We start from the raw sequence: 16,664 nt of genomic DNA on the forward strand, positions 1-16,664 counted from the left end.
TGATATTGCAACCACACAACCCAAACACTTGTTCACCGGCATGAAGAAAATCGCAAACTGCTTTTTTTTTTTTGAACTGTCAAGAACTGTTGTCCACAAAAGATGATCGGTTTTGCATTCGCCAATGTATTGTCTGTCCAGTATCCAGACGACCCCAGATCCCCAGAGCTTCCTCTCTTTCCGTAACGTGTCAAACTGCTGAATTTGAAGCACAACTCCCTTCTGCTCAGTTTCCCTGATGTTGCTACAACAACCAAGCCGTGTTTAACCATCCCTGTAACTGTAGCTTCTGAGGAGAGATCAAAAACTAAAACTCATAAAGAACTACCTAAGAACGAAGCATTATGTTCTCGGTCTGACATGCGCTTTTGAAAAGCATCTGAGTAAAATCCACTTATTGCACTGGCGCCATCGTAGACTTGACCATGGCATTTGTTCACCGATATCCCTTTACTTTCAATCAGTTCAATTATTTATTTTTGAAGGCCTGAGGCACTTTGATCAGTCACATTCCTGAAGCCCAAGAAACAAACACTTTGCTATGTAACTTAGCTCCCTCCAAAAAACTGTATATCATCTGTGTTAAGGCCACATTTTACATTTCAATATGACAGGAACCTCATCAACACTTCACAAATTGTTTATTTACACACAAACACACAGGACTCCGAGACATATTAGAAGCCATTTTGTTTGGTAAAGACTTACGATCCTCCAGGAACAATCTCTTATATGGCAGTCTAATTGATCTCCTCCCCTCAAACGCTACAAATCCCTGATCACGGCTTTAATACCCACCACTAATAGCTGTAGCTAGAGACATAATATTAAGTCTATCATTACATCTTCCTCCATTCACACACACACACACACACACACACACACACACACACACACACACACACACACACACAGCTTTTTAATTTCAATAACTGATCACAATCTCAGAGGAGAGCTTGAGGAAGTGGAACAGTCATTAAATACTCTTGAGTTTTAATCTGACACTTTTGGCCGTGAAACTAGAATTAATTTAGATGAGGAGAAAACTATAAGGAGGGCTGGTATATTACTGGGGAGGGCTAGGATCAGGATAACACGGCAGTATATTACTGGGGAGGGCTAGGATCAGGATAACACGGCAGTATATTACTGGGGAGGGCTAGGATCAGGATAACACGGCAGTATATTACTGGGGAGGGCTAGGATCAGGATAACACGGCAGTATATTACTGGGGAGGGCTAGGATCAGGATAACACGGCAGTATATTACTGGGGAGGGCTAGGATCAGGATAACACTGCAGTATATTACTGGGGAGGGCTAGGATCGGGATAACACTGCAGTATATTACTGGGGAGGGCTAGGATCAGGATAACACGACAGTATATTACTGGGGAGGGCTAGGATCAGGATAACACGACAGTATATTACTGGGGAGGGCTAGGATCGGGATGACACGGCAGTATATTACTGGGGAGGGCTAGGACCAGGATAACACGGCAGTATATTTCCTGGGGAGGGCTAGGATCAGGATAACACGGCAGTATATTACTGGGGAGGGCTAGGATCAGTATAACACGGCAGTATATTACTGGGGAGGGCTAGGATCAGGATGACACGGCAGTATATTACTGGGGGGGGGGGGGGGGTAGACCTACAGCTGCATTCAAACCCTAACAACACGTACCTCATGCCTCACTGTTAGACATCAACATGTAATCTATTGTAATCATCAGTGCTGTCATGCTCCAGAACATGTAGAAGGGACCACAGTCATCAGCTCATTGTACTGGGAAATATCTTCCCGAGAAACACTTGTCGATGTGAAGCGTACGATTCATGAATCCAGTAGATGGTGCCGAGTAACCATTTAAATAGGCCTAGATGTGGATGTGTCCTGAACTGGACCTGTAGATGGTGCTGAGTAACCATTTAAATAGGACTAGATGTGGATGTCTCCTGAACTGGACCTCGCTGTTACGTTAAGACAACAGTTTTGCTGTCACTCACTTGTTGTAGAGGACGATGTCCGGGACCCAGATGAGTTCTGACGGGACTCTGATGGACGTGACGTTGTCGTAGTCAGACGGTCTCCAGCGTAGCTTGTAGTCATTCCACTCCTAAGAGGAGAACACACAGACACAGACACAGACACAGACACAGACACAGACACAGACACAGACACAGACACAGACACACACACACACACACACACACACACACACACACACACACACACACACAGACACAGACACAGACACAGACACAGACACACACACGGAGACGAGAGCACATTCAGTACCACAGGTCTTATCAGACAGAGTCAATTAAAGGCCTATTAATCCATAACAAACTAATAACCGTAATTAATTCACATTGAAACACCTCACAGTCTCACACACATGCTATATATACACTGAATGTACTGAATCACACATGCTCTATATACTGAATGGACTGAACACATGCTATATATACTGAATGTACTAAAACACATGCTATATATACTGAATGTACTGAATCACACATGCTCTATATACTGAATGTACTGAAACACATGCTATATATACTGAATGTACTGAATCACCTGTTTCAGCCAGACGTTGGTGGTCATCATCTGATTCTTCTCGTCCTGCAGAAAGGAAAATACAAAAAGAGGTGAATGAAAATAGAGAGAAATCAAGATAAAAATTCAGACAGAGAGAAGAAGAAAGACAGACAGAGAGAGAGAGAGAGAAGCAGAAAGAGAGAGAGAGGGGAGAAAGAGAGAGAGAGAGGGGTGGGAGAAAGAGCGAGAGAGAGGGGTGGGAGAAAGAGAGAGAGAAGCAGAAAGACAGACAGAGAGAGAGGGGAGAAAGAGAGAGAGGGGTGGGAAAGCCCCAAATATTATTTATGCATATCAGGTCCGGGTGGGAAAGCCTCAAGTCCATTTCAGAACAGGTCCAACATTTTAGACATGTGAAGATCTCTAGGTCATAGGTTAAATCTGGTTTAAACAAGGTTGGTTTTTGCAGGTCTATTTTCAAAATAATAAATATATTTCTTAAAATGTAAGATGGCTGCAGTATTCACAGAGGAACCATGATGCAATAGGAGATGTTGTTAAACCTTACACCTTATAAATGTACAAATAGAGACAGCACGAGGACAATAATTAGAGACAGAGGAAGAGCGACAGAGAGAACTAGAGACAGAGAGATCGAGAGATCGAGAAAGACAGATAGAACGGGATATGGAGAGAACTAGACAGAGAGAGAGAGAGAAACCGAGAGATGGAGAGAACTAGAGAGGGGAAGAGAGAGATGGAGAGAACTAGAGAGGGGAAGAGAGAGAACGAGAGATGGAGAGAACTAGACAGAGAGAGAGAATGAGTGATGAGAGAACTAGAGACAGAGACAGAGAAATGGAGATATCTAGAGAACGAGACATGGAGAGAACTAGACAGACAGAATTAGAGATCTAGAGAACAAGAGACAGAGGAAGGGAGATGGAGAGAACTAGAGAGAGAACGAGAGATGGAGAGAACTAGAGAGAGTGAATGAGGGATGGAGAGAACTAGAGCTAGAGAGACAGAATGAGAGATGGAGAGAATTAGAGCTAGAGAGACAGAACGAGAGATGGAGAGAACTAGAGACAGAACGAGAGACGGAGAGATCTAGAGAACGAGACAGAGGAAGAGAGAGAGAGGATGAGAGATGGAGAGAACTAGACAGAGGAAGAGAGAGAGAGGATGAGAGAACTAGAGACGGAGAGATGGAGAGAACTAGAGACGGAGAGATAGAGAACTAGAGAGAGGAAATGAGATGGAGAGAACTAGAGACAGAGAGAACGAGAGATAGAGAGAACTAGAGACAGAGAGAACGAGAGACAGAGGAAGAGAGATGGTATAGAACTAGAGACAGAGAGATAGAGAACTAGAGAGAGGAAATGAGATGGAGAGAACTAGAGACAGAGAGAACTAGAGACAGAGAGAACGAGAGATAGAGAGAACTAGAGACAGAGAGAACGAGAGACAGAGGAAGAGAGATGGTATAGAACTAGAGACAGAGAGATAGAGAACTAGAGACGGAGAGAACGAGAGACAGAGGAAGAGAGATGGTATAGAACTAGAGACAGAGAGATAGAGAACTAGAGAGAGGAAATGAGATGGAGAGAACTAGAGACAGAGAGAACGAGAGATAGAGAGAACTAGAGACGGAGAGAACGAGAGACAGAGAGATAGAGAACTAGAGACAGAGAGAACGAGAGATAGAGAGAACGAGAGACGGAGAGAACTAGAGACGGAGAGAACAAGAGACAGAGGAAGAGAGATGGTATAGAACTAGAGACAGAGAGATAGAGAACTAGAGAGAGGAAATGAGATGGAGAGATGGAGAGAACTAGAGAAAGAGAGAACGAGAGATGGAGAGAACTAGAGATAGAGAGATAGAGAACTAGAGACAGAGAGAACGAGAGATGGAGAGAACTAGAGACAGAGACAGAGAGAACTAGAGACAGAGAGAACGAGAGATAGAGAGAACTAGAGACGGAGAGGTGGAGAGAACTAGAGATAGAGAGATAGAGAACTAGAGACAGAGAGAACGAGAGATGGAGAGAACTAGAGACAGAGACAGAGAGAACTAGAGACAGAGAGAACGAGAGATAGAGAGAACTAGAGACGGAGAGGTGGAGAGAACTAGAGATAGAGAGATAGAGAACTAGAGACAGAGAGAACGAGAGATGGAGAGAACTAGAGACAGAGAGATAGAGAACTAGAGACAGAGAGAACGAGAGATGGAGAGAACGAGAGATGGAGAGAACTAGAGACGGAGAGAACGAGAGATGGAGAGAACTAGAGACGGAGAGAACGAGAGATGGAGAGAACTAGAGACAGAGAGAACGAGAGATGGAGAGAACGAGAGATGGAGAGAACGAGAGATGGAGAGAACGAGAGACAGAAGAAGAGAGAGAGAGCACGAGAGACAGAGGAAGAGAGATGGAGAGAACTAGAGACAGAAGAAGAGAGAGAGAGAACGAGAGATGGAGAGAACGAGACAGAGAGATAGAGAACTAGAGACAGAGAGAACGAGAGATAGAGAGAACTAGAGACGGAGAGGTGGAGAGAACTAGAGACGGAGAGAACGAGAGACAGAGAGAACTAGAGACAGAGAGAACGAGAGATAGAGAGAACGAGAGATAGAGAGAACTAGAGACAGAGAGAACTAGAGACGGAGAGAGAGAGAACTAGAGACAGAGAGAACGAGAGATGGAGAGAACGAGAGATGGAGAGAACGAGAGATGGAGAGAACGAGAGAACGAGAGATGGAGAGAACGAGAGATGGAGAGATGGAGAGAACGAGAGATGGAGAGAACGAGAGACAGAAGAAGAGAGAGAGAGCACGAGAGACAGAGGAAGAGAGATGGAGAGAACTAGAGACAGAAGAAGAGAGATGGAGAGAACGAGACAGAGTGAGAGAAACAGAGGAAGAGAGAGAGAGCACGAGAGACAGAGGAAGAGAGATGGAGAGAATGAGAGAGAGAGGAAGAGAGACAGAGAGATGGAGAGAACTAGAGACAGAGAGAATGAGAGATGGAGAGAACGAGAGACAGAGAGAGCGAGAGAGACGGAGAGTGTGAGAGAAGGTTTGTGTAACAATGTACAGTATATTCAAAACCCCATGCCACTCTCAATTTAAATTGAGGCCATGCTTGTGTGCAATACTTCTCTGTAGTTATTGACTGAAGGATTGTTTGATTATGTTGTTTTTCACACCTTTACTCTGCTTCAAAACCCCTGTGAGGCGACTGATGGAGATTGAAGGATTTGTTTCAGTTAGCTGTAAGAGTTCATTTAGTAACACCTGTTTTGCAATTTCATAAACAGGTCTGGCCAATTACACTTAACTAACTGCATATTCCCAAAGGTAAGCTCATTGGGGAACAATGTGAGGATATTCAATGAATATAATTTACATAAATTCATATTTTCTGCAACAAGCTGTCAGTCAACACTGCTGCGATCCTGTGAGGTTCATTTGGACTGGTAGAGCATGACGCTTGGGTTCAATTCCCTCTGGGCTCACCCATACGAAAATGTTTATGCGCCCTTATTCACTTTGGATGAAAGTGACTGGTAAAGGGCCTATATTATTATTATTATTATTATTATTATTATACTATTATTATTATTATTATTATTGTCAAGGTATGCGTGAAGGGCTGTAGGAAGTCAGGCGCAGGAGAGCAGATATTTGGTGGCAAAACGGAGCCTTTTATTTGGCGAACCAAAAGCACGCGGCACAAACAAACACGAAAATACAAATCGGGTTTGAACATAACCCAGCGCAACCAGCCTAACGTGTGCATACATGAAAACAGATAAACAATACCACACAAAGACATGAGGGAAACAGAGGGTTAAATACACAACACATAATGAGGGACAATGAGAACCAGGTGTGTGGGAAAATGAGACAAAACAAATGGAAAATGAAAAATGGATCGGCGATGGCTAGAAGACCGGCGACGTCGACCGCCTAACAAGGAGAGGCATCGACTTCGGTAGAAGTCGTGACAATTATACTATTATTATATTATTATCATTATATTATTATTATCATTATGTTATTATAATTATAATATAACTTACCACATCGATAAGCTGTGCTATGGAGAGTCCGAACTTGACGATAACGACATCTGAGATGTTGGGTACGGGTCTGGACCACTTGTTGTATCCAATGAAGAGCTTCTTAAACAGCTCGTCCTCGGCGTGTGAATGGGCCTTCTCAAGACAGAAAACTACAGGGGCCACAAGAGACATGGCGCTCAGAGTGTTATAACAAACCTGTTGTTGTATCAAATACATCAAATCAAAATTGTATTTGTCACATGCGCCAAATACAAATAGAGTGAAATGCTTACTTACAAGCTCTTAACCAACAATGCAGTTTTAAGACAAAAGTGATAGATAAAAAAAACAAATAATTAAAGAGCAGCAGTAAATAACAATAGCGGGGCTATATACAGGGGGTACCGGTACAGAGTCAAATTGTCAATGTGCGGGGGCACCGGTGTCGAGGTAATTTAGGTAATATGTACATGTAGGTAGCGTTATTAAAGTGGCTATGTTAACAGAGAGTAGCAGCAGCATGGGGGGGTAAAAATAGTCTGGGTAGCCATTTGATAAGCTGTTTAGGAGTCTTATGGCTTGGGGATAGAAGCTGTTTAGAAGCCTCTTGGACCTAGACTTGGCGCTTGCCATGCAGTAGCAGAAAGAACAGTCTATGACTTGGGTGGCTGGAGTCTGACAATTTTTAGGGCCTTCCTCTGACACCGCCTGGCATAGAGGTCCTGGGTGGCAGGAAGCTTGGCCCCGGTGATGTACTGGGCCGTACGCACTACCCTCTGTAGTGCCTTGCGGTCGGAGGCCGAGCAGTTGCCATACTAGGCAGTGATGCAACCCGTCAGGATGCTCTCGATGGTGCAGCTGTAAAACCTTTTGAGGATATGAGGACCCATGCCAAATCTTTTCAGGATCAGCGTGGCAAATGTGTTGTTACCGACCCTTACCACCTGGGGGCGGCCCGTCAGGAAGTCTAGGATCTAGTTGCAGAGGGAGTTGTTTAGTCCCAGGGTCCTTAGCTTATTGATGAGCTGTGAGGGCACTATAGTGTTGAACGCTGAGCTGTAGTCAATGAACAGCCTTCTCACAGAAGTGTTCCATTTGTCCAGGTGGGAAAGGGCAGTGTGGGGTGCGATTGAGATTGCATCATCTGTGGATATGTTGGTGCGGTATGCAAATTGGAGTGGGTCTAGGGTTTCTGGGATAGTGGTGTTGATGTGAGCCATGACCAGCCTTTCAAAGCATTTCATGGCTACAGATGTGAGTGCTACGGGTCGGTAGTCATTTAGGCAGGTTATATTTTAGGCTACATTTAGGCAGGTTACAAAGGTATAATTATGCATTTATACATATCATTTGATTGAATGTTTTGGTCTGAGGGGCTTGTCTTGTATAATGTCTAGAGTAGGAGTGGGCCGCGGGACGGTTCAGTCTGGACAGGGGGGACGGTTCAGTCTGGGCAAGGGGGACGGTTCAGTCTGGGCAGGGGGGACGGATCAGTCTTGGCAAGGGGGACGGTTCAGTCTGGGCAGGGGGGACGGTTCAGTCTGGGCAAGGGGGACGGTTCAGTCTGGGCAAGGGGGACGGTTCAGTCTGGGCAGGGGGGACGGATCAGTCTGGGCAGGGGGGGCGGTTCAGTCTGGGCAGGGGGGGCGGTTCAGTCTGGGCAAGGGGGACGGTTCAGTCTGGGCAGGGGGGGCGGATCAGTCTGGGCAGGGGGGGGCGGTTCAGTCTGGGCAGGGGGGACAGTTCAGTTTGAGCAGGGGGACGGTTCAGTCTGGGCAGGGGGACGGTTCAGTTTGGGCAGGGGGGGACGGTTCAGTCTGGGCAGGGGGGACGGTTCAGTTTGGGCAGGGGGACGGTTCAGTCTGAGCCACGGGAGGTTTGAGTAAAAAAACTAAAACTAAAAACACGAGGAACTCCTTCTCTCTCTCCCCCCCCCTCCCGTCTCATTCTAGGGATTCCCACTGGTACCTTCATCAACGTAATCACAGTAAATTACACGCATCATTACTTCCAGCAGCTAACAGAGCAGGGTATGTTTACCAAATGGAGCCTTATTCCCTATATAGTGCCATTCCCATAGGGCTCTGATCAACGGTAGTGCACTACGGGGAACACAGGCTTCCATTTGGGACGCATCCCGGGGATGAGATGTGAGCTAATCCATCCGTCTCAGTCAGAAGGTGTTGTGGGGTCAATCTCATACAAACACAACCTATTGTTGAGCTCCAGTAAGCTGTCATTCAGGATTACACTGACACCAAAACATAAACCATTTCTGTTCTCTATTCAATTCAATCTGAACTATATGTGAACGAATATCCTCATGACCTGCCAGTTTAGTCCGTGACACCTGCCAGTTTCCTGCGTGACACCTGCCAGTTTACTCTGTGACACCTGCCAGTTTACTCTGTGACACCTGCCAGTTTACTGTGTGACACCTGACTGTTTCCTGTGTGACACCTGACAGTTTACTGTGTGACACCTGACAGTTTACTCTGTGACACCTGCCAGTTTACTGCGTGACACCTGCCAGTTTCCTGTGTGACACCTGCCAGTTTCCTGTGTGACACCTGCCAGTTTCCTGTGTGACACCTGCCAGTTTACTCTGTGACACCTGACAGTTTACTGTGTGACACCTGACTGTTTCCTGCGTGACACCTGACAGTTTACTGGGTGACACCTGCCAGTTTACTGTGTGACACCTGCCAGTTTACTGCGTGACACCTCCCAGTTTACTGTGTGACACCTGCCAGTTTACTGTGTGACACCTGCCAGTTTACTGGGTGATACCTGCCAGTTTACTGTGTGACACCTACCAGTTTACTGGGTGATACCTGCCAGTTTACTGTGTGACTCCTGCCAGTTTACTGTGTGACACCTGCCAGTTTACTGCGTGACACCTGACAGTTTACTGTGTGACACCTGCCAGTTTACTGTGTGACACCTGCCAGTTTACTGCGTGACACCTGACAGTTTACTGTGTGACACCTGACAGTTTACTGTGTGACACCTGCCAGTTTACTGTGTGACACCTGACAGTTTACTGTGTGACACCTGACTGTTTCCTGTGTGACACCTGACAGTTTACTGTGTGACACCTGACAGTTTACTGTGTGACACCTGACAGTTTACTGCGTGACACCTGACAGTTTACTGCGTGACACCTGCGAGTTTACTGGGTGACACCTGCCAGTTTATTGAGTTACACCTGACAGTTTACTGTGTGACACCTGCCAGTTTACTGGGTGACACCTGCGAGTTTACTGCGTGACACCTGCCAGTTTACTGTGTGACACCTGCGAGTTTACTGCGTGACTACTGCCAGTTTACTCTGTGACACCTGCGAGTTTACTGGGTGACACCTGCCAGTTTATTGTGTGACACCTGACAGTTTACTGTGTGACACCTGCCAGTTTACTGGGTGACACCTGCGAGTTTACTGCGTGACACCTGCCAGTTTACTGTGTGACACCTGACAGTTTACTGTGTGACACCTGACAGTTTACTCTGTGACACCTGCCAGTTTACTGGGTGACACCTGCCAGTTTACTGTGTGACACCTGACAGTTTACTGGTCGACACCTGCCAGTTTACTGCATGACACCTGACAGTTTACTGGGTGATACCTGCCAGTTTACTGGGTGATACCTGCCAGTTTACTGTGTGACACCTGCCAGTTTACTGGGTGATACCTGCCAGTTTACTGTGTGACACCTGCCAGTTTACTGTGTGACACCTGCCAGTTTACTGCGTGACACCTGACAGTTTACTGTGTGACACCTGCCAGTTTACTGTGTGACACCTGCCAGTTTACTGCGTGACACCTGACAGTTTACTGTGTGACACCTGCCAGTTTACTGTGTGACACCTGACTGTTTCCTGTGTGACACCTGACAGTTTACTCTGTGACACCTGCCAGTTTACTGGGTGACACCTGCCAGTTTACTGTGTGACACCTGACAGTTTACTGGTCGACACCTGCCAGTTTACTGCATGACACCTGACAGTTTACTGGGTGATACCTGCCAGTTTACTGGGTGATACCTGCCAGTTTACTGTGTGACACCTGCCAGTTTACTGGGTGATACCTGCCAGTTTACTGTGTGACACCTGCCAGTTTACTGTGTGACACCTGCCAGTTTACTGCGTGACACCTGACAGTTTACTGTGTGACACCTGCCAGTTTACTGTGTGACACCTGCCAGTTTACTGCGTGACACCTGACAGTTTACTGTGTGACACCTGCCAGTTTACTGTGTGACACCTGACTGTTTCCTGTGTGACACCTGACAGTTTACTCTGTGACACCTGACAGTTTACTGTGTGACACCTGACTGTTTCCTGTGTGACACCTGACAGTTTACTGGGTGACACCTGACAGTTTACTCTGTGACACCTGCCAGTTTACTGCGTGACACCTGCCAGTTTACTGCGTGACACCTGCCAGTTTCCTGTGTGACACCTGACAGTTTACTGTGTGACACCTGACAGTTTACTCTGTGACACCTGCCAGTTTACTGCGTGACACCTGCCAGTTTACTGTGTGACACCTGCGAGTTTACTGCGTGACACCTGCCAGTTTCCTGTGTGACACCTGCCAGTTTACTGCGTGACACCTGACAGTTTACTGTTTGACACCTGCCAGTTTACTGTGTGACACCTGCCAGTTTACTGTGTGACACCTGACTGTTTCCTGTGTGACACCTGACTGTTTCCTGTGTGACACCTGACAGTTTACTGTGTGACACCTGACAGTTTACTGTGTGACACCTGACAGTTTACTGCGTGACACCTGACAGTTTACTGCGTGACACCTGACAGTTTACTGCGTGACACCTGCGAGTTTACTGGGTGACACCTGCCAGTTTATTGAGTGACACCTGACAGTTTACTGTGTGACACCTGCCAGTTTACTGGGTGACACCTGCCAGTTTACTGCGTGACACCTGCCAGTTTACTGGGTGATACCTGCCAGTTTACTGTGTGACACCTGCCAGTTTACTGTGTGACACCTGCCAGTTTACTGCGTCACACCTGACAGTTTACTGTGTGACACCTGCCAGTTTACTGTGTGACACCTGCCAGTTTACTGCGTGACACCTGACAGTTTACTGTGTGAAACCTGACTGTTTCCTGTGTGACACCTGACTGTTTCCTGTGTGACACCTGACAGTTTACTCTGTGACACCTGACAGTTTACTGTGTGACACCTGACTGTTTCCTGTGTGACACCTGACAGTTTACTGTGTGACACCTGACAGTTTACTCTGTGACACCTGCCAGTTTACTGCGTGACACCTGCCAGTTTCCTGTGTGACACCTGACAGTTTACTGTGTGACACCTGACAGTTTACTCTGTGACACCTGCCAGTTTGCTGCATGACACCTGACAGTTTACTGTGTGACACCTGCGAGTTTACTGCGTGACACCTGCCAGTTTCCTGTGTGACACCTGACAGTTTACTGTGTGACACCTGACAGTTTCCTGTGTGACACCTGCCAGTTTACTGGGTGACACCTGCCAGTTTATTGTGTGACACCTGACAGTTTACTGTGTGACACCTGACAGTTTACTCTGTGACACCTGACTGTTTCCTGTGTGACACCTGCCAGTTTACTGTTTGACACCTGACAGTTTACTCTGTGACACCTGCCAGTTTACTGCGTGACACCTGCCAGTTTACTGTGTGACACCTGCGAGTTTACTGCGTGACACCTGCCAGTTTCCTGTGTGACACCTGACAGTTTACTGTGTGACACCTGCCAGTTTCCTGTGTGACACCTGCCAGTTTACTGGGTGACACCTGCCAGTTTATTGTGTGACACCTGACAGTTTACTGTGTGACACCTGACAGTTTACTCTGTGACACCTGACTGTTTCCTGTGTGACACCTGCCAGTTTACTGTTTGACACCTGACAGTTTACTCTGTGACACCTGCCAGTTTACTGCGTGACACCTGCCAGTTTACTGTGTGACACCTGCGAGTTTACTGTGTGACACCTGCCAGTTTACTGGGTGATACCTGCCAGTTTACTGTGTGACACCTGCCAGTTTACTGTGTGACACCTGCCAGTTTACTGTGTGACACCTGCCAGTTTACTGTGTGACACCTGCCAGTTTACTGTGTGACACCTGCCAGTTTACTGGGTGACACCTGCCAGTTTACTGGGTGATACCTGCCAGTTTACTGTGTGACACCTGCCAGTTTACTGGGTGACACCTGCCAGTTTACTGTGTGACACCTGACAGTTTACTCTGTGACACCTGACAGTTTACTGTGTGACACCTGACTGTTTACTGCGTGACACCTGCCAGTTTACTGGGTGATACCTGCCAGTTTACTGTGTGACACCTGCCAGTTTACTGGGTGATACCTGCCAGTTTACTGTGTGACACCTGCCAGTTTACTGTGTGACACCTGCCAGTTTACTCTGTGACACCTGCCAGTTTACTGTGTGACACCTGACTGAGACATATATCAGCAGTCCCCTTTAACTGGTACAAACCCTTTCCCCTGACTGAGTTTCTCCTTTTACATTTTGTGTCATTCAGTCAGCCAGCCCACCAGCCAGCCAAAGCCAGCAAGTCAACCAACCAGCCAGCAAGCCAGTCGGCCAGCCCGTCAGTCAGCAAAACAGCCAGCCTGCCAGTCAGACGGTCAGTCAGAGAGCCAGTCAGTCAGCAAAACAGCCAGGCTGCCAGTCAATCAGTCAGAAAGCCAGTCAGTCAGTCAGAGAACCAGTCAGTCAATCAGTCAGCCAGAGAACCAGTCAGTCAGTCAAATCAGCCAGTCAGTCAAACCAGTCAGCCAGCCAGCCAGTCATTCAGTCAGCCACTCAACCAGTCAATCATTCAGTCAAACCAGCCAACCAGCCTGTCATTCAGCCAGCCAACCAGCCAGTCATTCAGTCAGCCAGCCAACCAGTCAGTCAGCCAGTCATTCAGTCAGCCAACCAGTCAGTCAGTCAGCCAGCCAACCAGTCAGTCAGCCAGTCAGCCAACCAGCCAGTAATTCAGTCAGCCAGCCAACCAGTCATTCATTCAGTCAGTCAGCCAGCCAACCAGTCAGTCAGCCAGCCAACCAGTCAGTCAGTCAACCAGTCAGTCAGCCAGTCAGTCAACCAGCCAGTCAGCCAGCCAACCAGTCAGTCAGCCAGCCAACCAGTCAGTCAGCCAGCCAGTCAGTCAACCAGTCAGTCAGCCAGCCAACCAGTCAGTCAGCCAGCCAGTCAGTCAACCAGTCAGTCAGCCAGCCAACCAGTCAGTCAGTCACCCAGTCAGCCAGTCAGTCAACCAGCCAGTCAGTCAGTCATCCAACCAGTCAGTCAGTCAGTCGGTCAGGTCAGTGGAAGAAGGCAAGCACCAGGAGAGTTTAGATGGGAAAGGACTAAAAGACATTGAAGGGGAGGTTGTGGCAATTCAAACCTCTAATAGTGACCCGTGGGCTGAATGTAATACTATTAAAGTCTATTAAAGTCATTCATGGCGTTATGAACAAATGACCTCGCTGAGGTTGGAGATCAGGAACCTGTACAAACTGCCATGTCACTATTTCTGTAACCTGTAGATAGGATACGTTGCAAAATATATATATATATTTGGTCTACCACAGTCTACTAAAATGCACGTGTTCTAATTCTGGCAAGGCATCTTCTTTGCATCACATCATGCTTCAATTATGCGCGTACTTGAAGCTCCGCTGTGACTGCGCATGTGTCATTTCCGTCTGGAGTAAGACCAGCACGCTGCAGAGACTATCGGAGAACCAGATGCTCCGGGTTTGACAAAAAGCCATCGAACACCGCAGATCAAAGTCCCGCCTCGTCAACGGAGTGAGATAAGAAGAGATGACACCTCAGTTCCATGCCTAGCGCTTGGATCTTTGGGATCTTGGACACTGATCAAATTGTTTCGGCAATGCGTGTAGCCCTTTGGGCAGCACGTTAGAGTGTTGTGTGTGTGTGTGTGTTGTTTCAGAGAGTACCCTAGAGTGGCTCCATCTGAACGAGTCAGCAACTTCTCGGGCCAAACGTGCTCTTGGGAGAAATTGGCTGAAAATCCTCTCATTCCACTTCGAAGTGCATAAAGCCACTGTAGCCAACTGCACAACTCTCGTCAATGTGTCTGCGGCTGCCACATGTAGGTGTTTTGTGGAGGTATTCAACTGTTGTGTTGGCCCGCAGCTTTAATGAGAAATAAGCTATTTAATTCATGAGAAATCAAGAGTGGCGGACAGGGCTCAGGTTCATTTAGAAAGTAAAGAGAAGGCGAGGAGCACGTCGGTTTAAATCCCGACCACAGAGCACCTGCCGTAGCAGTCGATTTAAGCACAAGGAAATGATTGAAAAGGCGGGAGAATTCCAATTTAGTTCTGGAACGATGGAACCACACAACGACATAACATGGTAGGTCATTTCTTATCATGGTAGGTCATTTCTTATCATGGTAGGTCATTTCTTATCATGGTAGGTCATTTCTTATCATGGTAGGTCATTTCTTATCATGGTAGGTCATTTCTTATCATGGTAGGTCATTTCTTATCATGGTAGGTCATTTCTTATAATGGTAGGTCATTTCTTATCATGGTAGGTCATTTCTTATTATGGTAGATCATTTCTTATTATGGTAGATCATTTCTTATTATGGTAGATCATTTGATGAAATCGACGTAGGCACATTGTCAATGAAGGAACTGACATGGTAGGTTTAAATGGCTGCATCATTGATTGGCATAGCAATGGCATTCACACACCTTGGTAAAAAAAAAAAACGCGAATAAATGTCAGGAGATAAGTCTAAGCCCAAACTAAATAATAAAACAAACTTACTTGACTCACATAAGAAGAAACAACAGATAGCAGTGGTCCTAGCTGAGAACAGGTGGTTGAATACTCCACGCTCCATATTTCACCCCGGTGACTTTCTATCTTTCTACTTCCCTGAAAAGCATCTAGTTTCTATCTACATCTCTCTTCAGTCAAAAACCATTGCCTTTGTTATATGATGATTTCCTCTCCGGAAAGGTTATCTTGAAACAATGATGACGTGGGGAGAAAGTCGGCTTCCGTGTCAATTCTTGAGATGCTCTCTCGTCCTGTGTCATCTTCGCGTATGAGAGGCATATCAGGACAAGCGGACGCCGTGCCTCATTTCAGATATCGCACACTAGGCGCTTGATAGGCGGGAGAGAGTGACGTTAACGCCACTTCTAGTGATAAGCTCTTTTAGAGATGATCATTCATTGAACTGATTGAATAACTTTTGACTCCGTCGTTTCCCCAACTCTGGGTCTCTGTCCTCACCAACGTTTCCGTGTAGCAGCTGTATGTATCCAAATGCGTTTGGCGTAAAAACAGAGCGCCGCCTCATCCCGTGCCGCCGCTCAAATACAAATAGAGACGCGCCTAAACGATCCGTGAATATGCTATTTTATAAAGTTACCATATATCGAGATGTTTTAACAACAGTATTCGAAGTTTGGACTTTTGGTTGGTAATTACACATTTTCTCACAAGCACGCTCATCTCATGTCTGCACGGATGGAGACAATTATCCATGGAACAGCTATTAAACACATTTCTAAGCAGACACAACTACTTGGTCTCCATTCTCACGTCTACATGACGGGTTAACGTATCCAGAAGTGCAATTCTATTGTAATTTTCCATTTTGAGCATTTTATTTCTTCCTGATTCACCAGAACAAACCTCACGAGCACCTCTGGGGAATAAGAAATGTGAGGCACGGTGTCATTGACTGACACTGAGTCTACTCTCCCTCCTTCCTGACTCTCTCCCCTGCTGCCCATATATATTTACATTTAAGTCATTTAGCAGACGCTCTTATCCAGAGCGACTTACAAATTGGAAAGTTCATACATATTCATCCTGGTCCCCCACGTGGGAATTGAACCCTGGTCCCCCCGTGGGAATTGAACCCATAACCCTGGCGTTGCAAGCGCCATGCCCTACCAACTGAGCCACACGGGACCACGGGGGGGTCCATATATCCATATATGGTAAGAGACACAGGAGGAACTAGATTGAGCTGTCT

The 16,664-nt window shown here is 46.6% G+C and overlaps 1 protein-coding gene across 2 annotated transcripts in view; it reads right to left on the reverse strand.

Moving 5' to 3' along the window:
* The window catches only part of LOC129825575 (neuronal acetylcholine receptor subunit alpha-2-like), a 31,306-nt gene extending 15,064 nt beyond the window's left edge, over window positions 1-16,242 (reverse strand). The window contains exons 1-4 of one of the 2 annotated variants that reach the window (XM_055885770.1): window positions 15,440-16,242; window positions 6,628-6,779; window positions 2,587-2,631; window positions 2,010-2,119 (exon numbers count right to left, since the gene is read on the reverse strand). In XM_055885770.1, coding sequence (XP_055741745.1) covers window positions 2,010-2,119; window positions 2,587-2,631; window positions 6,628-6,779; window positions 15,440-15,515 — 383 coding nt within the window. In that variant the 5' untranslated portion in view covers window positions 15,516-16,242. The remainder of the gene's footprint in view (window positions 1-2,009; window positions 2,120-2,586; window positions 2,632-6,627; window positions 6,780-15,439) is intronic. The other variant, XM_055885771.1, reaches the window with a different exon arrangement.
* Window positions 16,243-16,664: the final 422 nt, after the last annotated feature.

The sequence above is a fragment of the Salvelinus fontinalis genome, chromosome 27, assembly GCF_029448725.1.
Source record: "Salvelinus fontinalis isolate EN_2023a chromosome 27, ASM2944872v1, whole genome shotgun sequence".
NCBI classification, from domain to species: Eukaryota; Metazoa; Chordata; class Actinopteri; order Salmoniformes; family Salmonidae; genus Salvelinus; species Salvelinus fontinalis.